This window comes from Kogia breviceps, chromosome 13 (genome assembly GCF_026419965.1).
Source record: "Kogia breviceps isolate mKogBre1 chromosome 13, mKogBre1 haplotype 1, whole genome shotgun sequence".
Lineage (NCBI taxonomy): Eukaryota > Metazoa > Chordata > Mammalia > Artiodactyla > Physeteridae > Kogia > Kogia breviceps.
The window spans coordinates 91,629,728-91,655,741 of NC_081322.1; the positions used below are offsets into that span (position 1 = coordinate 91,629,728).

The window sequence follows — 26,014 nt, forward strand, 5'->3', positions numbered from 1 at the left end:
GCGCCATTTCCGGCTTCGCGGCGCTGCTTCCGGCCGCTCGGTCTCACGCCGGTCACTGGTCTTAGAGGTAAGCGCCGTAGCCTTACAGTGAGTAGCCGGCGCCCGCTCTTCCAAGAGAGCTGACAGCGAGGTAAAGGTTTTGTCTCCCAAGGAAACATTCGAAATCACTCTTGATGGATAAAAATTTTAAAGTCTGACCTTACAAAGAAATTGGCAAAACTATGGAGCAACGGAAGCTCGAAGACTCTATTGGAGCGTAAATTGGTACAGCCATATTTCGAACAGGGATTGGCATTACTCGGCATAGTTGAAAATACACACGCGTCATGACCCAGCAGTTTCACGCCGAGGTATGTACCCTAGCTAGAAAGACGTGTAAGAATGTTCTTAAAACATTGTTCTTAATGGCCCCAAAGTGGAAATGAGCTAAATGTCCATAAACTGCAGAATGGATAAAGCAACGGAGGGATGGGTCACAGCAAAAAAATTAACCTACTTCATCTAGAGCGAAGGCACATCAACATGGATGAGTCTTCTCACGTTGAGCAAAAGAATACATACTATGTACGTTAGGAGTACACAGTGAGTAGGAAGGGCCTGTGTGGCTGGGGACGGGTAGGGGTCGTGGTGCTGAAAGTAATGGTTGTCTTTACTTGATTTAATACCGTCTGTTAATCTGTACATGGGTGTATGTACTTCTTTATATGAATATTATATTCTACAATTTAAAAATATGTTATGTAAAAAAGCAAACAAGCAGCTGGCTAATATAGAATGGACTGTCTGATATATACATGCAATTCTGGAAACAGCTTTTTGAAAAGTACTTTTTAAATTAAAACTTTCCCCATACTTTACTGTAAACAAAGGATTTTCTTTGATGGTTATGGACAGAGAAGTATTGTACTTATTCAGGTACTGTCCTGGATACAAAAATTCTGTAAAAACATTTCCTATCCTTAAGGAGCTCACAACCTCATTGATTATATGAAGTACAAAGGAAGCAAATTAACAAGCATTATAACATGTAATTATGCCTAAATGAGCCATAGGAGAGGTACTCTGGGGTCCAACTACCTATAGTCTCTTTGTAACCAATGTGAAAATATTGCAGACGATGGTAGCAGCAGAATTAAAATATAATCGAATTTGTAAACCAGGTGTTTTTTTGTTTGTTTTTTTATCATTCTGCATGTTTGAGAATAGCTAACATGCTTACCATGTGCTAGGCACTGTTCATGCATTTCCTTAATCCATCTCACAATCCTTAGAGGACACGTGCTATTATTACTCCATCCTACGGACGAAGAAACTGAGGCGGAGAGGTCTGGTAACTTGCTAAATGTCACACCACTAGTCGGTTTAAACGGTCAATATTTAAAAATCAATGTCTTCCCTACTACATCCAGCAACAACCAATCGTAAAATACTCAGGCAGGGTGGCCTCGCCCGGAAGTCAGAAGAGCCCCGCCCCGCCCCTTGTTTCTCTTAAGCCGAATACCCAGCAAATCACAGGAAGTGACGCAACGCCCACACTTCCCATGGCCCGCGCTCCAGGGTGGGCAGCCGGCCGAAGCCGAGGGCGGAACTGACGGAAGTGACGTTAACAACGCGCGCCGGGAGTTCTGTAGGGTCGGGAAGGGTCGCCGTAGCGGGCGCCTTGGCCGTTTGCGGCTGAACTTCGCTTTCGCCGACCGATAGTTGTCTCTGCAGTGACTCCAGGTAACAGCCCTTTTAGCTTTTCTCTGAGGTTTCGTGTAGAGGTGACCGCTACAGCGGGGCCCTGGGGTGATGGTGGGAGGAGGCGCAGAATGGACGGGGAGACCGCGCGGGGGCTGTTACTCCCGCTCGTGCTGCCGCAGCTTCGGCCTGTACCGGCTGCCGATCCCACCGGGTGCCTTCCTCTGCCGTGGTTGGAAAGCGGCTTCCCATTGTACGAGCGTGGGGTGCAGGGTTCTGGGAGGGGCCTGGGACAGGACAGTCCCGCGCGTCCAAGACGCGGAGTCTTTATGTCCTGCCATCCGTTAATTCTTCTCGATATTGAAAGGCAGATTCAGCCTGGTCTGTGCCCACTTGTTTTGCTACCAGCAGTGGTGGTTTTATAATAAAGTTGCGCTTGAGACTTTTTAACGTTTTGTCAGAGGCCGGAGAGTTCAGGCACGCTAGAGCGTAAAATACAAATACACACCACTTTCCTTACAAGGTGTCCCTCTCTAGGCCCTGGACTGTGTGGTTTTCTCGTTTAAAACTCCAGGTAGGCGTCTCTGAAAAGATTATGCTTGATTGACATATGCAGTCACTAGAAGGCTATGCAGAATCAATTCAGTCGTTTCCCTTATCAGTGATTATCTTCAAAAACCGAATTTGATCAAAAAATGAGGAGATTCTGCAAACAACTCTCTTTTGTGAGGATAAAGTAGTGCGGTAATAATAGTGCGGTTTTAATGACACAGGGGAGGAAACATGGTCAGTTCCATCACTGGGAGTGAGAGATGAGCTCTGAAAATGGTAACATGAGGCCTCAACATAGTTCCTCAGATTTCTTCATATTAGTCATATTAATGAGTTGTTTAAATCCTGCCCTCATTAGCTCTTGCCTGAACCACAGCAGTGAGTCTTAAACCGAACTTCCAGCCTCCAGTTTTATCTCTTGGAATTCATCCACACTCTTGCCAAAGTAGATCTGCTCATGGTGCACTTCAAAACCTTGTCACTGCTCGTATTGCTTATGTAATAATGACTTAAAATCCTCATAATGTGACCCCACTTATATTTGCTGTCTCATCCCCTGCAGGAACGTTCCATGCAGTCATGCTAAATTTGTTGCTTGCGTACTGCATGCTCTTTCAATGTTTGTCTCTTTCTGATTGATCTTTCTTCTGCCTGAAATGCTGAATGTAAATACCTTCTCACCTTGCTAGACCCAAGTCATATGGTCCCTGCTTTATGAACATACTCTTCAGAACACTTGGCATATTGTCTTCTTTTGTATAGCATGTACGCATTCATTCATGATCACATACTATATGCCAGGCCCTGTACTAAATACAGAGATTACAAAGACATATATTGGTGATTTCTTCACTCACGGGGCTTAGCATAGTGCATATCTGCTATTATAGCACTTAAGTTTTGCAGTGATTATTTACAAACCCTTCAAATTGAACTCTTTGATGCCAGGGATCAAATGCCTCTTCATTTTTATATTTGCAGCACTTCTGTTGTTGTAAGAGGATAACAGTGTCTGAAAGAGCATAATTTTCTTATATGTCTGATGTTTTCTGAAGCAGAGTTTTCTCTTTTTTTTGGTCTGTTTTCTATTGATGAATATGTAGGATATATAGTCTTTGGAGTCCTTTGTCCTTTCAAAGTCATTATCAGATTATTTCTGAGTGCTTATTTTGTGCCAGTACATGCTTGAGTTACGTGTGTCTCTTTGACGTATAACTTGTAACTTTAAGATCTGTAAGTTCTGTGTGAGAATATCTTATTAGATGGTAATGTTTAAACTGAAATCTAATAATAATAGCTAACATTTATCCTGTGCTTACTGTGTGATAATTAGATGCTGTTCTTGAGGTGTTAATCAGTCCTGTTTGAATCGGTCAGTTCTCAAAGCAACGCTGAGCACGGTAGGAATCCATCTGAACTAAACAATAAAAGGTAGTTCATCAGTCACTCAGTTCTTTTGACTAAAAGAAATTTCAAACGTGTAGCCAGTAAAGAGATGATTTAAGGAAAGCCAGATACAGGCATAGTTTATATTCATGTGTTCTGAAGAAGTAAAGTTATTACATATATTAAAACATGATGTTTATTTTTATGTCTGTATGGCTTCTATCACAGTGTTTTATTTAAAGTAGTTGCTCAATAAATGAGCATACTAAAGTGTATTGGATCCAATTCAAAATTTATTAAACTTAATACCCAAGACATTGTAGAGGATAGAATGCTGAACGGAATATTTTAAAACTTGAATTTAGCCTAAAAGCGCTGTGTATACAGTGCATAATAAATATTTCTACTCAGCTATGACAAGTTCCTTAGGAATTTGTTTTCCCTGGGTGTTTTTCCCCAAAAGTTTTTAATGCTGATTATGTACCTTAATTTTTAACATTCTAAGACTATAAATTAAACACATAAAAAACCAATTTTTGTCCTGTTGGCAATTTTGCATGCAGTCACAGGAAATGTGGAAGGAATAAGACTTCAGCTTTGTAAGGTAAAAAGAAATATATTCCAAAATAGTTCAGTTGGTTTTTTCCATTCTTTGTTTGTTTAACCGTGAAACTGGTTTATAAGACTGTATAGCTTACCTGTATTTTTACATTAAACTTCAAACTTTTTTCAAAGCAGCGTCACTGTTTCTTGGTGTGCTTGAAGATAACCCAGAGAGCTGAGGACGTCGCTGAGAGTGTGCTGGGGATGCTCTAGGAAGAGGCTGAGTGCTGAGGTGATTCCCAGTCCAAAGGGTTTTGATTTGCCAAGAAGAAAGTGAACCTCATGGATCAGAACAACAGCCTCCCACCTTATGCCCAGGGCCTGGCCTCCCCTCAGGTAATACAGCTGGAGGGAGGGTACACATAGGACAGACTCTGCATTGTTAGAGACAGTGTAAAAGGGAAGCAAGGGAAGTTAACCATCTGTTGTTGAAAATGGATTTATATTTTTTAAGTCTCCTTTATTTCATTGAGAAGTTCTATTAGGCTTTGACTAGGCATGATAGTGTTTGATTTGGGGAGTTTGTTTGGGAGCTAATATGCGTATTTGTCTGTAAAACCTAATCTTTCGATAAGCACTTATGAAAGTGGTCCGAGTGATTATAGGGTGTTTGATTTTGGAGATAACTCTAACCAAATTATTTTCTAGTTTTATCTTTTCATTTTTATGTTTAAGGTTGCAAATAATGTAGCTATTTATAAATTTTTAAAATAACTTCTGTTGAAGTGTAGTTTATATACTTAAATAAAAACACTCGTTTTTAAGATTTAGTTTTATTTATTTCAGGCTGCGTTGGGTCTTCGTTGCTGTGTGCGGGCTTTCTCTAGTTGCGGCGAGTGGGGGCTACTCTTTGTTGCAGTGCGCGGGCTTCTTCTTGTGGTGGCTTCTCTTGTTGCAGAGCACGGGCTCTAAGTGTGTGGGCTTCAGTAGTTGTGGCACGCGGGCCCTAGAGCACAGGCTCAGTAGTTGTGGCGCACGGACTTCACTACTCCGTGGCATGGAGGATCTTCCCAGACCAGGGATCGAACCCGTTTCCCCTGCATTGGCAGGTGGATTCTTACCAACTGTGCCACCAGGGAAGTCCAAAAACACCCATTTTAAGTATGTGTTTTGGTAAATGTATGCACCTGTGGAAGTTATAGAACATTTCAGTCACCCTAAAAATCCTTTCCTGACGCTTTGCAGTCACCCTCCTAGCTCCAGGCAACTACTGATGTGCTTTCCAGAGTTAGAGATAGTTTTGCCTACTCTAGAATATCATGCAAATGGCATCATACCAGTATATGCTTTTTTTGTGTCTGTCTTCTTTGTATATCAGCAGGTTCCTTTTTATCACCCAGTAGCACTCTGTTGTATGGGTGTACCACAGTTTGTCCATTTTCCAGTTGCTGACATTAGGGTTGTTTCCAAGTTGCGGCCATTGTGAATAAAGGTGCTGTACGTTTGTGTACATTCCCCGTGTCTGCTATGTTTTTGTTTCTCTTGGGTGAATACTCAGGAGTGGGATTGCTGGGTCATTGTGTAAGTGCATGTTTAACTGTATAAGAAAGCATGTTCTGGAGTTCTGCCAGCGACATGTGAGAGGTCTAGTTGCTCCACATCCTCACCAGCCCTTGGGTTTTTACTTAAGCCATTCTAGAAGTACAAGCATTTTCCTGTCAACTTATGATCTTGAACATCTTGTCAAGTGTTTATTAGCTATTGAGAGACCTTCATTTGTAAAATGTCCTTCACATCTTTTGCCCATTCTTTATTGGTCTACTTTTCCATCTTTTATCGAATTTTGATTGTTATGTAGTCTGGATACAAGTTCTTTCTCAGATATATGTATGGTAGATGGTTTCTCATAGTCTGTGGCTTAATTTTTAATTTTCTTTTTTAAAAAAATGTATTTATTTTATTATTTTGGCTGCGTAGGGTCTTAGTTGTGCCACATGAGATCTTTTGTTGCGGCACGTGGGCTTCTGTCTAGTTGTGGTGCACGGACTTCTCTCTAATTGTGGTGCACAGGATCCAGAGGGCGTGGGCTCTGTAGTTGCGGCACTCGGGCTCTCTAGTTGTGGCACATGGGCTTAGTTGTCCTGCAGCCTGTGGGATCTTAGTTCCCCGACCAGGGATCGAACTGGCGTCCCCTGTATTTTAAGACAGGTTCTTAACCACTGGACCACCAGGGAAGTCCCAAGTTTTAATTTTCTTAATGGTATCTTTCAAAGAGTAGAAGTTCTCGATTTTTTCTAAGTCTTAGAGCATTGTTATCCTCTAGAGCCTGAAGGGTTAAGGAGCTTCCTTAAATTCTCACGTGTTGTAAGTAGCAGAGTTGGATTTCACACCCAGGTCTGCTTCCACATCCTAAGCTCTTACCTCCTGTGTTACGCTGAAAAAGAAAGTGATGCGTGTAAGAGCACGTTCCTCCCCATCACTGCTAAATAACCCGTTTGTACCCGGAAGGTGGCCGTCTTTGCAAATCTCACCTGCTGTTCTACAAGCCAAGTCCTACAGACACTCACACCAGCCAGCCTAACCCAGTGTTCTCCTGACTTCCCACAGGGCGCCATGACTCCTGGAATCCCTATCTTTAGTCCGATGATGCCGTACGGCACAGGACTGACCCCACAGCCCGTTCAGGGCACCAACAGCCTGTCTGTTTTGGAGGAGCAGCAAAGGCAGCAGCAGCAGCAGCAGCAGCAGCAGCAACAACAACAACAGCAGCAGCAGCAGCAGCAACAGCAGCAGCAGCAGCAGCAGCAGCAGGCGGCAGCAGCGGCTGTGCAGCAGCCGACACCCCAGCAAGCAGCCCAGGGGGCGCCCGGCCAGACACCACAGCTTTTCCACTCGCAGACTCTTACGACCGCGCCCTTGCCGGGCGCCACACCCCTGTACCCCTCCCCCATGACCCCCATGACCCCCATTACCCCTGCCACGCCAGCCTCGGAGAGCTCCGGGATTGTGCCGCAGCTGCAGTGAGTGCTTGTTGCATGCATGTCCTTTCCCTGCCCTGGAGCTGTGCTCTCAGATGGATCGATTTACTCATGTGGTGCTGATGGTGATCATGCATCAAAACTCGCTTTAAAAAGAAAAGGAAAGCTGTCTTAGTGAGTCGATGCCCCCAGTAAAAGGCTCTCCTAGTATCTTCAGAAATCTAGTAGCTGCGCTTATGTGCTTGGGCCAGTGAAGTCCAATTTGGATTGCATTACTGTTGTTGCAGACCTTTCACTGTAGCTGATTTACCAAATGAAGCTTTATGTAGTCTCCTTCCCTTGTAATAATTTTAGTCTTTGGAAAGATTAATCACTTAGTCACAGAATCATTATAGTTCATAGTGGTCCTTGTTTTCCTTCATTGGTTATTGTAAGGGCTGCATGTAAATTTTTGAAGAACTGTGCCCTTCCCACAAGCTGAGGATGGCTGTTCTTGTCCTAAATGTATTTTTCTATCTAATTGAATTAGGTCCTGTATGTAACAGAACTGGGGGGTAGGGGACGGGTAGGGAAAATTTCTCCTTCCTGAAAAACAAATATTCTTAAATATCTGTCACTGAGAAGTATATATAGCTTTTGCCTTTAGGAAGTTTAAGGCCACATCAGGGGTTATTTGTAACAACTATGTTACCCAGTTTTCTTGTAAGTCATTCCTGATCATTTTTAGAACTAAGTAATGTTTAACCATGGATCCTGACTGTTACCCAGTGACCTAAATCTTGCCTTGGGTGTTTGTTTGATCTGAAACAATTTAAAAAACAAAATAATTTGAATCTTAATGATTTTTAGAAAGATAAGCACTTGTTAGTTCACCTCTATAAAGACCATACCCTATTGTCTTGCACACTTACCTGGCTCCTGTGTGCATTTAAGTTTGCACCTTTGGTTTAAATCGTAAATTCTACCCAGTTCAGATGGGGTGTTTGTTTCTTGCCAACACCGTAATATTTCTGGTATTCCACAAAGCGTCCCAGAAAAGTCACAAGATTGTAGAAATTAAATAACATACTTTTATTTTTAAAATTTATTTTTGTTATGAACTTATTTTTTATTTATTTTTATTTTTGGCCGCATGGGGTCTTCGTTGCTGCGCGCGCACGCTTTCTCTAGTTGCGGCGAGCAGGGGCTACTCTTCGTTGTGGTGCATGGGCTCAGTAGTTGTGGCTTGTGGGCTCTAGAGCGCAGGCTCAGTAGTTGTGGTTCATGGGCTTAGTTGCTCCATGGCATGTGGGATCTTCCTGAACCAGGGCTCGAACCCATGTCCCCTGCCTTGGCAGGCGGATTCTTAACCACTGCGCCACCAGGGAAGTCCAAATAACACACTTTTAAACAGCCAATGGATTGAAGATCACAGGGGCAGTTAGAAAATACTTAGAGACAAATAAAAACAAAAATACAACATATTAAAACATATGGGATGCAGCAAATGTGGTGCTATGGGTGAATTTATACCTATAAATGATCACATTAAAAAACAAATATTTCAAATCAATAACTTAACATTACAAATGAAAAAAGAACAAACTAACCCCAAAGCTAGCAGAAGGAAGAAAATAGTAAAGATTAGGGCAGAGATAAATGAAATAGAGAAAAGAAAAACAGTAGAGAAAATCAACGAAACAAAAGGTTGGTTCTTTGAAAAAAATCAACAAACATTTAGTGAGACTAACAAAAAAAGGGAAGACTCAAATTACTAAAATCAGAAAAGGAAGTGGGGATGTTACTACCAATTCTACAGAAAAAAAAATAGATTATAAGAAAGTTCTGTGAACCTGTGTATGTAAAATTGATTGGAAGGAGATAGGTGATGTAGAAATGAGAACATTGAGTTGATCGCCCTAACTGGCCTTTCAGTTGTGTATTAAGACATCCAGCCTCTTTTCAACCTGATTATGAGCCATCAAGTTTTCAAAGGTATTGCATTTTGACAGTGCGAAAAAAAGACCCAGAAGCAGCCATGAGCTGGAACAGTTGGAGATGTATTTGCAATCTGGGATCAGTATTCACTAGAGAGTGATGTTACAACTCATAAGTTATTTATAGAATTATATAAGAATATTAAAAAATGAAAAGTGTTCATTGGACCCAGATAATAAATGGCGATGTTTGTTTTTCTTGACTTACTGAGGGTTAATCAGAGGAAAAAGATGGTTTTCTTCCTGTGTCAAAGATAATTGAACTTTTGTTCTTCCAAAAGATACTTATTTTGAGAGAAGTGAGAAAGTCATACCTCAGTTAGGAGCCATGTGTATACAGAGCAAGTAACCCCCATTTAAGCCTCAGCTTCTTCATCTGAAAATGGCAGTATTGATAGTTATTACTTCATAGTGCATTGTAAGTATTAAGTGAGATTATCTTTGTAAAACGTTGGCATGGTGTTTGGTACTTGTTTAAACAATAAATGTCAGCAATTTTTTAAAATTTTAATTAAAATTAAGATAGTTTAAATAATTAAATTTCATTAAATTAGTTTTAATGAAAGAATGCGATTTCTAAGTAATCATCTAACACTAATAGTAAATAATCATGTTTGCTTTTCTAATTTCTTACAGAAATATTGTATCCACAGTGAATCTTGGTTGTAAACTTGACCTAAAGACCATTGCACTTCGTGCCCGGAATGCTGAATATAATCCCAAGGTCAGAACAATTTTAATGTATATCTGACTATAATAATACAGAATTTTCTTCCAAAGGTCTCTAGATCAAAAAGAATATGTTGTGTTTAAGTTTGTTGACACCAGCAATATAAGGATTTAAAGCAAAATATGTAGCATTTTTATTGAATAGGTGCCAAGTAAGAGACTCGAGGAATACAGCAGTCCACAAGATAAAGTTTGACATATCCATTGTGAGGGCATCATATGAAGTTACAGAACAAAATATATAGTATGATCCCATTTGTGTTTTGAAAACTATATAGACTAGAATGCCCTGCCACCTGGAATTTACTTCAGAACAGTCCCGTTGGAGAATTGGGAAAGGGGCAAATGGATGAAACAAGATTCGCCAAAAGTTAGTAATTGTTAAAGTCGGATAATAAGTACAAGAAGTTAATTATATTTTCTACCTTTGTATAACTGCTGATTGTTTTATAATAAAAAGATTAAGGGAAAAATACCTACAAGTTTTCCAATTTTAAGATAACAGCCTAGGAATTCCCTGGTGGCGCAGTGGTGGAGAATCCACCTGCCAGTGCAGGGGACACGGGTTCGATCCATGCTCTGGGAAGATCCCACATGCCGTGGAGCAGCTAAGCCCATGCACCACAGCTACTGAGCCTGTGCTCTAGAGCCCGTGAGCCACAACTTAGTAGTTGTGGGCCACAACTACTGAAGCCCACATGCCTAGAGCCCATGCTCCACAACAAGAGAAGCCACCACAATGAGAAGCCCGCGCACCACAACGAAGAGTAGCCCCCGCTCGCCACAACTAGAGAAAGCCCGTGCACAGCAAAGACCCAACGCAGCCAAAAATAAATAAATAAAATAAATAAATTTATTTTAAAAAAATACAGCCTAATGCATATGGCAAGTCCATATGAGTGTAGCATTATAAGAATCTTTTGTCATAATTTTGTTAAGTTGAATACATGATTTTACATAATTTTTTCTAATGAAATGATATTAGTTATCTAAGCAGTAAAACCAATAGAGGGAATTTAGGAAATGCAAAATAATTAGGCATTTCCGGGGACTTGTATAAACTAGACGATAATGCTAGCATTTTTACATGGTGGTAAAATCAGAGAGAAGACATATAGTAGTTTTGAAGCTAAAATTGTGAAAGCAATTTAATTTGTCAGAGTGATCTTGATTAGAAATAATACGAATTATTTTTCATTTTTTTTCATGTAATTAGATAGCAGGTATTAAAATTTCAGTTATTTTGAAACTAATTTTTTGCTTTATATCATGTAACCTGGTCACTGAGGCCATTGCATTTATATAAATGCCAATCCACCAATTCAGTTTCTAAAAGTCTATTGGAAACAGGACATAACGTCACTTTGCGTTGATATGCTTGTAATCTGATTTATTAATTCCTTCTGGAGGTGGAAAAGGTTTATCAGTAGATTTGCCTAAAAAAAATTAATAAAACAAAATTTATAGTTAAAGAAAAATATTTTTGCAAATATTCCTTGTCTTCAGTTGTTGGGATGTGTATGACAGAACACAGAAATCTCGGTCCAACCGCCTTAGCAGTCCACAGCTTGTGTGTTTGCTCCGTATGCAAAAGACGTGTGGCACATGGTGATGTAAGGGAGCCCTGTATGGAAACACATGACAGAGACCTTGATAACTGTCTAAGTACCAGGTCCTTCTTACTATTTGGGGTGTTTTTTTTCATTGTCTAGTTCTCCTGACAGAAGTCAGCAGTCTGGCATGACATCATTAACTGTTGTCTCTGGCTGTTTTAGCGGTTTGCTGCTGTAATCATGAGAATAAGAGAGCCCCGGACCACCGCACTGATATTCAGTTCTGGGAAGATGGTGTGCACAGGAGCCAAGAGGTGGGTTTAAAGGAGTTCATTGTCCTGGTCTGTATGTTACGAAAGAAGTGGCTGTATCATGGTTTCTAGGTGTTAGGCTATTACTTTAATAAAATGTTATTGTTGCTTTCTTATTAAAATAGTTGATTCTCATCACTTTTAGACAGCAGTAACTTCATTTTCTTAAAATCAGGCATTAGTTTAGGGTGTATGCTATCACCTTATTCCCATACAATTCAGCATGTATGCATGCCTCATTTTTGTCATTCATGACCCTGCACTTGAGAGCCTTTTGTCGACGATGATACTGCTTTCATTATGATTTTGTTACGTGAGCCCTGCCAAGTCATAGTTTTGTCCAAGAGATGACTTCTAGGAATGGCTAAAGAAAGACTTGACATAAAAGAGGAATTAGTGTATGCCTTGTTTGAGTATAAGTCTCATCATTTTCCTATCCAAATGAAGCTTGTTAGTTTTCATCTCAGCAGAAATTTGTGATCTAAAATACAATAATATTAATGATAACGGTGATGATGATATTATGTTTCATATGTATAAAATCTAGGGCTGTCGGGACTTCTCCGGTAGTCCAGTGGCTTAAGACTCTGCGCTCCCAATGCAGGCGGCCCGGGTTCGATCCCTGGTCAGGGAATTAAATCCCACACGCAGCAGCTAAGAGTTTGCATGCCACAACTAAAGATTCCACATACCGCAACTAAAGATCCCGCATGCCACAATGAAGATCCCGTGTGCTGCAACTAAGACCCAGCACAGCCAAATAAATAAATATTTTTTTAAAAAAAATATAGGGCTATCAGTAATTTGGTGAATTGAAAGGGATTCATTTTGGTAGGCCTAAGTTTTCTGTCAAGGACACGGGAATACTTTGTACATAAAACTGTTAACGTCTGTTGAGCTTTTCTTTATTGGAAGGGGTGACCAGTTTACACTTTATATCTTTCCTAATTTGGACTTTTTATAAGTTTTTCATCTATAGAATTATTTTAGCTGACTTTGAGTATGAATATTTCACTTTTTCTTTCCCTAGTGAAGAACAGTCCAGACTCGCAGCAAGAAAATATGCCAGGGTTGTACAGAAGTTGGGTTTTCCAGCTAAGTTCTTGGACTTCAAGATTCAGAACATGGTGGGGAGCTGCGACGTGAAGTTCCCTATAAGGTTAGAAGGCCTCGTGCTTACCCACCAACAGTTCAGTAGGTGAGTCTGAAATGGACTGTGATTGCTTTTGGCAACAACTAATTTATAATCTATTTAAACATTGTTCATGGTAAAACACGTGCAAACTAATTAGTATGTAAGAACAAATGATATACTTACAGGTATATTTATTGTGGAAGTTTCTTCCTGTTGTCTTTGTTAACACCTATTATCTCACCAGCCTCCTACTTCCCTGTCATTTCACTTAACAGCACCCAAAACTCCCCTTTACTGGGATGAAATTGATTCCCTTTCTGTATGTTTTATCATTTTATTGCTCACTAAATACATTTTAAATGCATGAACAAAGTCCACAACCTCTTGTATCAGTTTTTTCCCCAGTTGTCTGAATCTTTTGTGCTAGTCAACATTTATTTTCCCTGCTACTTCCTGATGAAGACTTACAAGGCAGGTGGTCCCTGCCCACCTCTCCAGCCTCTCTGCTCATAGCACCACCAAGGCTTATTATGCCCTTATTGCACCAGGGCCCTTGCACATCCCACTTTTATACCTGGCACACTCTTATTTCACTTTTCACCTAGGAAAGTCCCACTGGCATTTCACATATCCACCCCAGCATCTCTTCCTCAGAGAAGCTTATCTTGAATTTTCCACTAGGTTAAACACAGTCACACATCCTAACTGTTTTCAATCTCTCTAACTAAGAAAATGAGATTACTAGGATTAGAATAAAACATACCAATAGTGCAGTTAGTCAAACAACATAGGGAAAGATTCAGTCTCCAACTAGTATCTTTTCTATCACTTTGGTTAAATTGCCTGAACAAAGTTAATAGCTAGAGATATTTCAGTTTAAGGAGATGAGATGTGAATGATTAGAAGGTAAACTGTGTGACTGTCAGATCTTATAAATAAATGATGATTGGGCTCTTGTAAGTCGGTGTAAACTTGTCCAGAATGAAACTTGATAAAGGTCAGAGACTATAGAACATATTTATGAAGCTTTTGTTCTTATGTCAGGAAATCCAGATTCATTAGAAATAGAGTTAGTTGGTCTTCAAGTGCCAGTTACAAGTTGGCCTCACTGGCCTTGAGTACTCTCTCCTGTGATGCTACTTAAGAATTGGGCTTCACCTCCTCATTAGTTTGCTGCTTACCCAGTACTTTCCCTTGTTCAGGTCCCCATTTTTTCTAAAGGCATGAGCAGCTGTTAATTTCTAAACTGTTTTTGCTATTTTCCTTCTAGTTATGAGCCAGAGTTATTTCCTGGTTTAATCTACAGAATGATCAAACCGAGAATTGTTCTCCTTATTTTTGTTTCTGGAAAAGTTGTATTAACAGGTAAGTTGCAACAGGAAGTAGTGATCAAAGTTTTGAAAGTGTGAAGAATGGCATTTTCTCAGTGCTAGGAAGTAATATCACAGTGTCGGGACAGTTGACTAGTGACTTGTAAAGAAGCTTTGCCCCTTTTTTCTCTTCCCCTGACCCTCACACTCTGATGGGAAACACAGCCACCAGAGGGAGGGAGCCGAGGGAAGTCAGAGCACAGCCCTGCTGCTTCTGGGCATTACATTGCACAACAGATGGCGCTTTAAGTTGGGTACTGTTGTCTAAAACTTTGGGGTTCATCACCATTATCATTTTGCGACAACAAAGGGAGATTCAAAAGAGCTTGTTTGAAGGCAGCAATTGGGAGAGTAAAATTCAGCCACTTTCACTGCTGCCCTGCTGGGTTCTGACACCGTCCGGAGACCAACACCAGTCACGCGGGCGGACTGTGGGGGAGGAGGCTGCAGTCACCCGGGGCGCGGCTTTTGTAATTGTTTAGAAAAGCCAACTTAAAAAAATGCCACCTCGAAAACAAAAATAGGATTATGACAAGGGTCCATCGTTCATGTTTTAATGCATCTGTCTTAGCAGGTGTGGAGAGAATTGTGCTTGTGGTTTTATGTTAAGAAATGCCATTTCAGACTCTTCTCTACTCCAACTTGTCTTCATAGGTGCTAAAGTCAGAGCAGAAATTTATGAAGCCTTTGAGAACATCTACCCTATTCTAAAGGGTTTCAGGAAGACGACGTAATGGCTGTCATGTACTCCTGCCTCCCCCACCTACTTGTTTTTTTAAAACAAATCAGTTCTGGTACATTTAGTGGTGGTGTGGATGGCCCCATATGATGAGAGGATGGATGTCCGGTTTTAGGTTGCAGCACGAGGTGAAGTTCTCCTGCATGTGTACCCCATAGGGATGCCAGGAAGGGGGTATTCTGCACAGAGAACACTGAAGTGTTACTGTAAGTTGCTCGAACTGTGCTGCTATTTGGGCAGCACTGCCCGTTTATTTATATTTAGATTTTAAACACTTACTACTGCTGTTGACAAGTTGGTTTAAGGGACAAAACTTTAAGTGTTAAAGCCACCTCAACAATCGATTGGACTTTATTTTGTTTAATTTCTTCCCCATAAACCACAGTTTTTATATTTCTACCAGAAAAGTAAAAATCTTTTTTAAAAGTGTTGTTTTCTAATTTGTAACTCCTATGGGTTATTTTTGTGCCACATTCCGCCTTTTCAGTATTGCAGGACAGAATAGAAATGTATTAATGAAAACAAATGGCTGTACATATTTTTCTTCCTTCAGAGTACTCTGTACAATAAATGCTGTTTATAAAAGTGTTAGATTGTTATAAATGAAACTTTGTAAGATTCATGTGATCATACTGTTTAAAAAGTGGTATTTTAGATATAATGCCTGAAACCATTTCAGTGTGTTTGCTTGCTTGCTTGTTGTTTGTTTCAATCAACATTTCATTGTATGTTGCAGTGAAAATGGAAGAATTGTCTGAAAATTTTAAGTTGCTCACAAAACCTGTTTCTTACGTCCCATACATTGAGCACCGCCCGTTTCCCAGATACGTTGCCTTCTCACAAAAACTGCAGTTAGGTTTTGTTCCTCTTTCACAAGTAGGGCAAGGTAGGCCCCAGCTGAGGGTCCGCCCAAGGTTACAGAGCCCGTCAGTGGCGAACACGGGCTCTAAGCCAAAGGCCTTCAGTGTTAGAGCTGGGGTTGTCCACCGACTGGTGAGGTGTGTTTTTCTCATGAATATCAGGTGAGCATGTGTAAGTTCTTGGGGTTCATTGTTCGGGTGTGTGTTTTTCTTTTTAATTGTAAAAATATTTTTTCAGACGGCTCAGCGGTATATAACCAGAAAGTTCCTTCCTTCCTTTCCCTTCTGTTTCCCTAGGTTAACTATCAGATTGGTGGGTACCTCCCCAGTCCTCTTCTGTTCAGATTTTTATTTTTGGGGGTGCCTTTGTTATCATATTGAGAAAATAGTAAAGCATATGTTTGATTTTACAGCTTCCTGTTTTTAGTAACTGTATCATATACACAGTTTTCCATGACAAACATACTGCCATGAAATGGAATCTGGTGGCGCCACAAGTTATGTATTGAACCATTTCTGTAATTACGGTCATTTACGCTATGTGTAGTGTTTTACTGTTATGCACAGGTGCTGCAGGGAACATCCTTTTGTGTATTTGTGGATAAGTGCAGGTATTTCTGTAGTAACATGTCTAGACGAGGAGTCACTGTATTAAGAGCATTTATACATTCTAGGTTTTGATAGATCCATACCAGATTACAGACCAGAGAGAACATGGTGTATGAAGTGCCCTTTTCTTGCATTTTCCAATCATCAGTGATGTCAGTAGTGTATGGATGAATTGGAAAGACATCAGTCCAATATGATCTCCTTCTATTCAAGAAAGAATTGTTTCCCCCCGTGTGAGTCTTCTCTTAGGTTCTTCAGTAATTTCGTAATTTTTTTCATATAGGGCTTTACATTACATAAAAGTTAATTCCAAAGTATTTTAGTTTGTTATTAATGGCATTTTTCGTAAGACTTTAAAATTACTGTTGACAGATTTATTTCCAGTCACTTCACTGAATTCTTACTCCTTATGCACCAGTCCAGCCACACCACCCAAAGGATAAAATTACCATTTTATCCTTTTACAGTAATTACCTAAACAGTAATATAGGTTAGATTTCCATTTTAATAAACTGATATGTTTTTATGTCTGTTTTATTCCTTAAGTTCCCCTGCCATCTCGTGTAAGGAAATTTATAGGCTGTTTGTCTAGTAATTTCTTACAGTCTGTCTTGCTATTTGCAAACTCAGAATGGTGCAGCCAGCATATCCCTCTGTTCTCTGCATTTCCTGCCGGTGGGTGACTGCATCTAAAGGCTTGATCCCTTTGTAAAGACTGTAAGTAGTGTTTGTTAGGAATTTAATGTCTGATTGTCGTGTTCTGATTGATCCACTAATTCATTAGTGGGTTGCAAAAGATAAAATTCTAATTATTTTCTTCATGATTTGTTAGAATACTTTTTTATATAGTGATATACTTCTTTCACATAGCAGGATAAGTGCGTGCTTCTTTCCCTTTAAAAGTTTTCAAGATAAAATACCTCATGAGTTCATACTAATATATCCAATCCAGATTCAGACAACAGGGCTTTTATGTGATCAGTTCTATATTAAATATTTAATGCTGAGAACCCTTAATTTTTAAAGACACGTGGGATGATGAGTGAGTTAGAATAACGGAACACTACCACTAATATGAATCTCAAAAGCACTGAAACATTCTTTGCTATGATCTCTGAATTGTCAAAGGATGATGAGACCAGCATGCAATATATCAAATAAAAGACAGGTGAACGCGTTGCTCTCTACAGTAGGGTGAGCTGCCTGGTCAGGCAGCATCTGGGCCAAGCAGAGGTTTGGGGGACAGCACGCACGGGTTGGCAGTAATGAGTGATGTCCTCCGCAGGAGCAGTGGCTGGGTGAGAATGTGTCGATCATTTCGTGGTTGGCATGAAGGTTTTTAAATGTCTTGACATATCTAGAGGCAACTGAGTTGCTTTTTTAAGTATCTAAATTTTCTTTATTTTTGTTTCATTTTCAACCAGTTGCTTTTTTTGGATATGGTTGCCAAGTCAGTGCTGGAAGTCTGTCTCCAAATGGAAATGCCCTGTGAACTTGCTGTCGTCTCCAGACCTTGGCAGGGATACACACCTAAAGGACAGCTTGGCGGGTTACCAACATGCCTGCAAGAATGTCTACATAATCTGGGGATATCTCCAAACAGACAGACCCTAATCAATTTGCTTAAAAAGTCCTTAGCAGTCAGGATGCTGTCCTACTTGGGCAAACTTCTGATTTATAGTTTGGGCTATGAAGGCCCCACTAGTCCCGTATTTTATGTATCTTTATATAAATTACATACATATTCACACACGTGACATAGACTAAAAGGCCAGATATAAAACTATAGTGAAATAGCCAAGTCAGTGGTATCAGCAAGTGATATTACCTCCAAAAAGATGTGTTTATGGTGGCAATGCATTTCAGGGTTAGCAGCGATGTTACCAGAACTAGCTGTTGGTATTCAAGCAGTGATCAACAGCAATGTCTCTAGGTTTGCCTTCGCAGCAGTGAAGCCTGCCCAGCACTAAGAGAATTGGGAATTATCACAAGTATAAATCACCTGGGGCTGGAAGGAGCCTTAGCACGGTTGATGGCATTGACTTAGGAACGGCTTGTGTATGTGTAAACAGAGGGGCATCGGAAACAATATCCCTCACTTGAAAGCTACCTCAGGGCCTTCCCTCAGGCCGACGCAGGGAAATTCCAGTGGCTAACTCCCAGTCCTTATTTGGGTTTACTTGCCATGTGGACAGTGCTCTGAGATGGGGAGATGGAGAGAAGACCTTTCAGTCTCTGGTCTATAAGCAGTGCCACTGGCTGACCCAGGTCAGTTTCTGTTTTTTTTAAAAATATTTTTGTTTTTTAGAATTTTATTTATTTATTTTTGACTGTCTTGGGTCATCGTTGCTGTGTGCGGGCTTTCTCTAGTTGTGGCGACCGGGGGCTACTCTTTGTTGCAGTGTGCGGGCTTCTCATTGCGGAACAGAGTCTAGGCGCGCAGGCTTCAGTAGTTGTAGCTCGCAGGCTCAGGTTACGGCTTGCGGGTTCTAGAGCACAGGCTCAGTACTTGCAGCGCACGGGCTTAGTTGCTCCGCGGCATATGGGATCTTCCCGGACCAGGGATTGAACCCGTGTCCCCTGCATTGGCAGGCGGATTCTTGACCACTGCACCACCAGGGAAGCCCCCCAAGGTCAGTTTTTTTTGTTTGTTTGTTTTTGGGTTTTTTTTAACATCTTTATTGGAGTATAATTGTTTTACAATAGTGTGTTAGTTTTCCCTCTACAACAAACTAAATCAGTTATACATCCAAGGTCAGTTTTGAAGTAGAGCTTCTCTTTGAACTCAGGAAGTCTCTTGGGGTTTTACCCAAATATTTTTCTCCTTGTTTTAACTTTGCAAATTTTAGGGGGGAAATGCTCTGAGTGATGGTTTGACTTAATTAGGCACATAACCCATTTTTATTATAGAAAGAAATATACATATAAGTAAAAAGATCACGTCACTTAGTCACTGTTAAGTTAACCAGTTCACATCTAGTGCATATCATTCCAGATATCTTTGGTGTACTACACATGTATAAGTATTTTTACAAAAATAGTATACTATGAATACCATCTATAATGGTACCTTGGCATCTTTATCTTACTTGATGTGCATATAAGTCTGTATCATTAAGACTGTGTAGCCTCCTGCTGGACAGATACACCATAATTTACTTAATTCCCTGCCACTGGACATTTCTGTCTAATATTTCAACAATGTAAACAACACCTAAAACAACATCTTTGTGTATCTCTGGTATAATTATTTCCTTAGGATCAAGTCCTAGAAATGGAATTGGAAGGTCCAAGAGATGATGAATATTTTAAGGCTTTACACCATTGTCTTTAGGTGGCATCTGTTATATCTTGCTTCCAGACAAATTCCTCTGTGTAGCCAGTGCCCAGGCCACAGCTTTCAGCACAGGTGAAGATGGCCAGGACACCCCAGTCGACACTCCTGCCCAGTCTGTCGGCCTTCAGGTAGTTGAGCAGATGAGGCATGACCTGGGAGAAGGATGACCCAGTCAGAGCGCTCCTTGGTGGTGAGGGGCACAGTCTGATTCCGACAGGCCCGACCTACCAGGGGCCCTGGGCTCTCCGTCTCCACATTCCACAGCGAGAGCACAGACACTACGGCGTCAACATACTTAACAACTGAAAACTACTTTGCAACTCTGTGTTTCTTTAAAGTCCCTCTCTATTTGGTGTCTGTCTTTTTCAGCTGAGAAAGAAGTTCCTATGTATAATAAGATCAGCTGATCTACTTGACCTGGTTGTTAACCTAATTTTTTTTTTCATTAATAATATGCCACAAAGTAGGGATAAGCCTTCTATTTGGGCAACTTTTATTTTGGGTTATTTACAACCTGAATAGCAGATGCTGTTACTATGACTCTGAAGAAACACCTAGTAGAATACAAAAAGGAAATCTATTGATGTATTTGTATAGACTAGAAATGGGTCTTAGGAGTCCATGGTCTCATGGGAAAGAGTATGAGCCAGCGCTGCCACTACTGTTATCAAATTCCTTTATACAACCACCGTCAGCTCATCTTGGGCGTCAGTCAGAGCTCTGGCAGTAAGAACCAATCCGTTTTGGATCAGTCCTCAAAAATCCTTTTTTTATCCTAAGAAACAAATATCACTTTATAAGGTTAGTGAATCCACAATTCAAGAGCATTTCCGCCCAACCCAAACGGATTTTGATGCTAACTTCTTTCGGGGGGGGGAAAAAGTTTTACCTTAATGATTACATTCATTTGTTCTAACAAATCTACAAACCAGGACTCAACAGAGTAAGCGTTCTGAAATACTCTCACAAAGGACAGAGTCAAAGATTATAAAAAAGGTGTATTATTTTAAATTATAAAGGTAACAGTAGAGGCACCAAAATAATATTGACCCTGACCCTAACCACAGTGCTAAGTGGGCGATGGTCTAGATGGTGTGAGTGACTACATTTAAATCCTCACTACTGCAGAAGTCAGCCAACAGACAATGTCTAAGAAACGAGTAGACTGAGAAATCTCAGAAAAAGCATGCTATCTGAAGATAGAAGTAACTACCAGATAACCGGTAAAAGATAATTCCCTCCTTGCAACAAGCCCTAAGGTGGGGCAGGAAACTGATAACCTTCATTATAGGGAACCTTCCATAATACCACAGGGACCCATACCCATGTCACTTTGGCAAGGATTTTCAACGCTTAAAATTATAAATCAGGGTAATTACACACTAAAGTCGTGCTTATGTAAAAGGCCATACCTGGAATTCAAATACTCTCTTGGCTCCACAGGGGCAATCTGGAATATCCGTCTCTCGGGGGACCTTTTCACCAGAGACCCAGATGGGGGCCACTCCTCTGCCGTACCTGAGAATCTAAAATCAGTCAGGATCAGCTTAAATCGCCAGCATCTCCTGTGACCTGGGGATCATCTGGAGAAGCTCTGCACATGCTCGAAACGCTCATCTGAAAACCACTGCACTGTCTGTCCCCCTGCGCCCCTCCACTGGGCACCATCAACACCGTTCTCGTTGTCATCGAAGGCAGCGGTGCCCAACCTTCTGGCACCAGGGGCCGGCTTCGTTTCACAGAAGACAATTTTTCCACGGACAGGGAGGGGGGAGGGGGGCGGTTCTGGCGTTACTGCGAGCGATGGCGGGTGGCAGATGAAGCTTCACGGTACGGCCTCGGCCCAGGGTCTGGGGACCCCGATCAAAGGGACTGTTCCAGCTTATCTGATTCAGGATATCCAAATTATTTTTCTTAGGTGTCAGTATGGTCAGAATCTGAATCCTATGGCTATTTTGTGAAGAGACGAACAGTGACCCTATTTCCCCGTTACCAGGTTGTCGATCTAAACTGCAGCCCAGGGTTTGTGCTCTCACCTTCACAGATATAAGGAACCTTAGTTTACAATCTTTAAAGGAACAAATACCAAAGGAGCCACAGTGTTTAGATAAATAAAACAAGTAAATTTTGTTATAACAACATCTTATATAACAAATGAGTGACTTTCCTCAATATTTCTTGTTAAAAGCATATACATTGCTAAAAACTACCTTCTCAGTATTTAGGACCTAGACTGACTTACTCTTCCTATAAGCCCCTGGATATTTATTTGCTCTAGCGACTGGCTTATGGGAATTTAGCTGTCTTCTTTAGTGATTTATATTTATGGTGAGGGAAGTTAAGGGGAATAAAGTTTATAGAAGAAAAGAGGCAAAGGGAAACATTTGCTGAATACTTACTGTGAGTCTATGATCTACCTTAATCCTCAAAACCACTCTTTTTTTCCCCACACTGTAGATACAATTACATCAGAAGGTCAATATGTAATTCAAGAAGCCAGAATTCTTCATAACAGCAAAACCCATTATTCTTTTCACAAAACCACAGTGGTCTTTGTGCTAATGTGGCAGGCTGGTTTCTCAGTTCCCCAACCAGGGATGGAACCTGGGCCCCCAGCAATGGAAGTGCAGAGTCCCAACCACTGGATTGCCAGGGAATTCCCTAACTCAGGGTTTATACCCTTACAACACCACCTGAAAAGAACAGAAGGAGATGTATATGAATTCTATTTTACCTGTTCTGGTTCAAGGGATATTTTGGTTTTAAACTCCTCGAAAATTCTATCTTCCCTAGATTCATGTTTTGCCATGGAATCCAATTCTTCCTCAGGTGCTTCACCTAAAAAATTATCAACATAACTATTATGCAACAGGAGTAATCTCCATGTTCTGACAATAAACACATGCTGCGGGAGGCCAGTTTTAAACAACCAACTTCGTGTTAAATCAGACAGTGAAAGCCAGATGTCTCCACAGACTTTCCTATTTTAATTCATTAATGTTTGTGCTTTAAGACCATCTGACTTTGTAGGTAATCCATGAAGAATTATTACTATGCTGGCTCCTAGTAAGAGCTTCTCTTTAAAACTCCACATTAGAAGAACAGACCCCAAGTCCCAGTCTGAGGACTGCTGTGCCCAGCACACGAAAGGGCACCCCAAAAACATGAGCCCGGCGTATCACTAGTGTCCTTCACCCATCTGGACTCTTATTTCAAATCTCTTCATGTTTCATCTCTCCTTGCCCTTACACTCATTCAGTTATCACATGCCCTAACCGTGCCAGCTCACTCCTTCACACTCATCTCTAGAATCTCAGCCACCGGAGACACCGCCATCCCCAACAGGATCGAGTCTTTGTAACTCAGAAGATACTTGATACCCTGAATGTGAACTGTAAGCCAGTAAGCTGACATTCTAATCTAAAATTTAATTTACATTCTGAAATCTACATTTTGTGGTGGTGAAGAGCTGAAGTTTTGGAGTCAATAAGATGTGAGCTCAAACTTCAGTTCTAGAACTTAACAACTTTAGTCAGTTATACAACCAAACAAGTTATACCCAGAACCTCACTGCAAAATGGGGCAGAGTTTCTAACATACTGTTCTGATGTCAAGATTTTAGTAAGATCGTGCACAGAAGCCCGTGGTGCAGAGTAAGCACTGGATTTTCTATCGGACTCCTTCATCAGTGAATTCTTCCCCAAAGCACACTCTCTAACACTACTACCCACCAACAAACAGGGCACCCCTCTCCCTAGGTGCTTTTAAACATCCGGCACTGAATCTTCTCATATGTTAGTTAAAAACGTTTTTTGTCTTAGCAATGACCTAAGACAGGTGTCTCCAAATTCGTTCTCTAACCCCTAGGTTTCCATGGCAGGTCCTCAGTGTCCCCTGAAATCGGTGAGAACATGTCCCTTGAGGCTGGAATGTTGGGACACTTGACCCTCTACTTTCTCTCTGCTTCAAGTAGATTCACTATTCTTCCCCCCACCTTTTTCCTTTTTTCTTATACATATATCCCCTTTTTAAGATTTCCTTCCTATTTAGATCACCACGGAGCACTGAGTAGAGTTCCCTATGCTATACAGTAGGTTCTCATTAGTTACCTATTTTATACATAGTAGTGTATATTTAATGAATGAGTTTTGAAACTGATTCCTTACCCATGCTACCTATAATCTCTGATTCATCATCTTTTTCCACAACTTCAGGCATAATCTCATCTTCCGTTTCTATTACAATTTCAAATTCTGGAAAAAGGAAGCTGTGGTCTGGAACTGTACTGTCCAAATCACCTGAAACAAAGTAAGGTAACTAGCATCATTAGTAATCATTTAGTTTGGAAGGTCAAATAATTTCCTATATCTGAAGTGTATTCCATGTCATAACAGTTTTCCCTAGTAATTAACATGTGTAGCTCCAGCATTTTAGATTATGGCTCATAAATTAAATGACTACACCAAAGCTAGGCTGGGACGTGAGTGAGCAAGACCTCACAGCTCCTTCTTCATAAAGGTGTTTAGGTCACTAGTTAACCAAAACTTTGAAAAGTATTACACCTTTTCTAATGTTAACGTTTATCCTCAAAATGAAAGATTTGGCCTGACAGACACTATGAAACTGAGCTGAGATTTAAAAATTAAAACAGAATTGACTGACCTACTTGTGTACAAGCCTGCTTATGTCCCAATCTCCAGTCCAGAGTCTGATGCTCCTTACTGCAGTAATGTGCCTTGTGACACCTGGAGCATGTTTTGGGGCCTAAACAGCCACAAACTCTGCAGAGATGAGCACCAGACTTGAGCTGCAGGCACACGGATTCTCCTGTCTCTGGCGGAGGATCCTCAGAAGGTGGCTCATAGGCGTAGAAGTCATTTCTCCTGGGCAACTGATTTCTAAAAACTAAGGAGAGAGAAGGAGAAACGTTATACATGTTTTAAGTAAAACAACATAGCCATTCAAATATTTGAGCCTTCACTCCACACAGGACTGAAAAGACAGTCATTTTTAAAAAAAGAAAAATAGAAGAAAGATTTTGCTTTCAAAGAGCTTATTTTCTGGAAAGGAAGAAAAAAATAAGAGTGAAAACGAGAAACTTTTAAAAGTCCATACAACTAAGTAGGCTCTTTGAGTTTGTTCAAGTTAGTAACAAAAGTAACATTAAGTCAGACTACATACATATGAGAAACGTGTTGGAACCCAGGTTTCCGAAAAATTACAGGTTCTATCATCTGAACGTAATGTACCACACCTCCTACCTACTGATTAACAGAAAGCTGGGGGCGAAGAAGGCGCGAGCCCTTGGAACGCCCCCCCGACCCCGGGAAACGCTCGCTGGGTATAGGGGAGAGGCCCGCGGCGGGGTCGCAGAGGAGGCTGCACAGTTTCTGTGCCCTGACCGCCAGTAAGGCCGCGCACGCGTGATGGCGGCCGCAGGCTGCTTACCGCGCACGCGCTACCCGGGGCCCGGGCCGCTCACCGCGTAGGCCGGCGCAGCAAGGTGGCGTTCGGCAGCAGAAAAGGAAGAGACCGCGGTGGAAGGCGTCGGCGCGGCCCGGAAGCGGCGCGTACAGCTGCAGCAGGAAGGCCAGTGGGCGGCCGCACAGCGCGCAGGCCAGCCCTGCGGGCCCCGGCAGCCCGGCTGCGCCGAGCCACGCCGGCCGGCCGCCCACCTTGCTGGGGAACTGCTCGCTGCGCAGCCGCCACGCCGGCGCCGCCTCCACGAAACCCAGCTCAACCAGCCCAACGCTCGCGGCTGCCATGGGCGCAGGTAGCAGGTCCCTCAAACTGCCGCCCCGGCGCCGAAAGCGGAAGTCGGAGCGGAAGCGCGGAGGGGCGGGCCAGAAGCGATTGGACGGCAGTGGAGAGGGGGCGGGGCCATGGGGAGGCCCGGCGTGGGCCCGCTTCGTTGTCCCTGACTTCCGATTGGTTGCTGGGGCAGGGGCGCGAAGCCGCTAGAATCGCCGGGGGTCTCGTGGAGGTCTTGGAGGGCGTTGACGTGAGCCAAGTGCAGCGGAGCGCGGGCTCTCTGACTTCCTGACGTCCTGGGCACGTCCTGCAGACACTGCTGAGCGCTCTAGGTCTGGGAGCACACATCCGTTCACCTAGGGGCGAACGACCCCAGTCGCCTCCTGAGCCTTGGAGGCGGGGCTGTAGGGTGGCCTGGAGAGGCAGGGTGGAAATGCTGAAGCATTCAGAAATGTCATTGGCCCAGTTGGTCCGGGAAAGGGACGGAGGGTGGCATGAAGGGTGC

General features: G+C 41.8%; 2 protein-coding genes across 23 annotated transcripts; one reads left to right on the top strand and one right to left on the bottom strand.

Moving 5' to 3' along the window:
• The first annotated feature begins 2 nt into the window (after positions 1-2).
• TBP (TATA-box binding protein) lies at positions 3-16,222 on the top strand. Of its 22 annotated transcripts, none has more exons than XM_067011180.1 (11): positions 48-350; positions 1,272-1,722; positions 3,566-3,632; positions 4,182-4,222; positions 4,354-4,557; positions 6,769-7,181; positions 9,752-9,839; positions 11,620-11,711; positions 12,739-12,906; positions 14,114-14,208; positions 14,868-16,222. In XM_067011180.1, the coding sequence occupies exons 5-11, from the start codon at positions 4,504-4,506 to the stop codon at positions 14,945-14,947; spliced, it is 990 nt and encodes a 329-aa protein (XP_066867281.1). In that variant the 5' UTR covers positions 48-350; positions 1,272-1,722; positions 3,566-3,632; positions 4,182-4,222; positions 4,354-4,503; the 3' UTR covers positions 14,948-16,222. The 22 variants fall into 22 exon arrangements, with proteins under 22 accessions (XP_066867292.1, XP_066867288.1, XP_066867281.1 ...); XM_067011185.1 differs by having other exon boundaries at positions 55-350; positions 1,494-1,722; positions 3,566-3,663; XM_067011175.1 differs by lacking the exon at positions 4,182-4,222 and having other exon boundaries at positions 54-350; positions 3,566-3,663.
• A 3,081-nt stretch (positions 16,223-19,303) lies between these two features.
• Positions 19,304-25,582, bottom strand: PDCD2 (programmed cell death 2). The gene is made up of 6 exons (XM_059083364.2): positions 25,241-25,582; positions 24,421-24,663; positions 23,925-24,056; positions 22,493-22,596; positions 21,171-21,284; positions 19,304-19,910 (listed from the first exon to the last, which is right to left on the bottom strand). Exons 1-6 carry the CDS (start codon positions 25,521-25,523, stop codon positions 19,752-19,754), a joined length of 1,035 nt encoding a protein of 344 aa, XP_058939347.1. The 5' UTR covers positions 25,524-25,582; the 3' UTR covers positions 19,304-19,751.
• Positions 25,583-26,014: the final 432 nt, after the last annotated feature.

Excerpts from the sequence above, each read along its gene's own strand:
- TBP (XM_067011191.1), top strand. The coding sequence starts at position 4,504 with ATGGATCAGAACAACAGCCTCCCACCTTATGCCCAGGGCCTGGCCTCC. Across the intron at positions 7,182-9,751 it reads GGGATTGTGCCGCAGCTGCA|AAATATTGTATCCACAGTGA; the intron begins GTGAGTGCTTGT and ends AATTTCTTACAG. Across the intron at positions 9,840-11,619 it reads ATGCTGAATATAATCCCAAG|CGGTTTGCTGCTGTAATCAT; the intron begins GTCAGAACAATT and ends TGGCTGTTTTAG.
- PDCD2 (XM_059083364.2), bottom strand. The coding sequence starts at position 25,523 with ATGGCAGCCGCGAGCGTTGGGCTGGTTGAGCTGGGTTTCGTGGAGGCG. Across the intron at positions 24,664-25,240 it reads TTGCTGCGCCGGCCTACGCG|TTTTTAGAAATCAGTTGCCC; the intron begins GTGAGCGGCCCG and ends CTCTCTCCTTAG. Across the intron at positions 19,911-21,170 it reads AGAGAGTATTTGAATTCCAG|GTCATGCCTCATCTGCTCAA; the intron begins GTATGGCCTTTT and ends TCCTTCTCCCAG.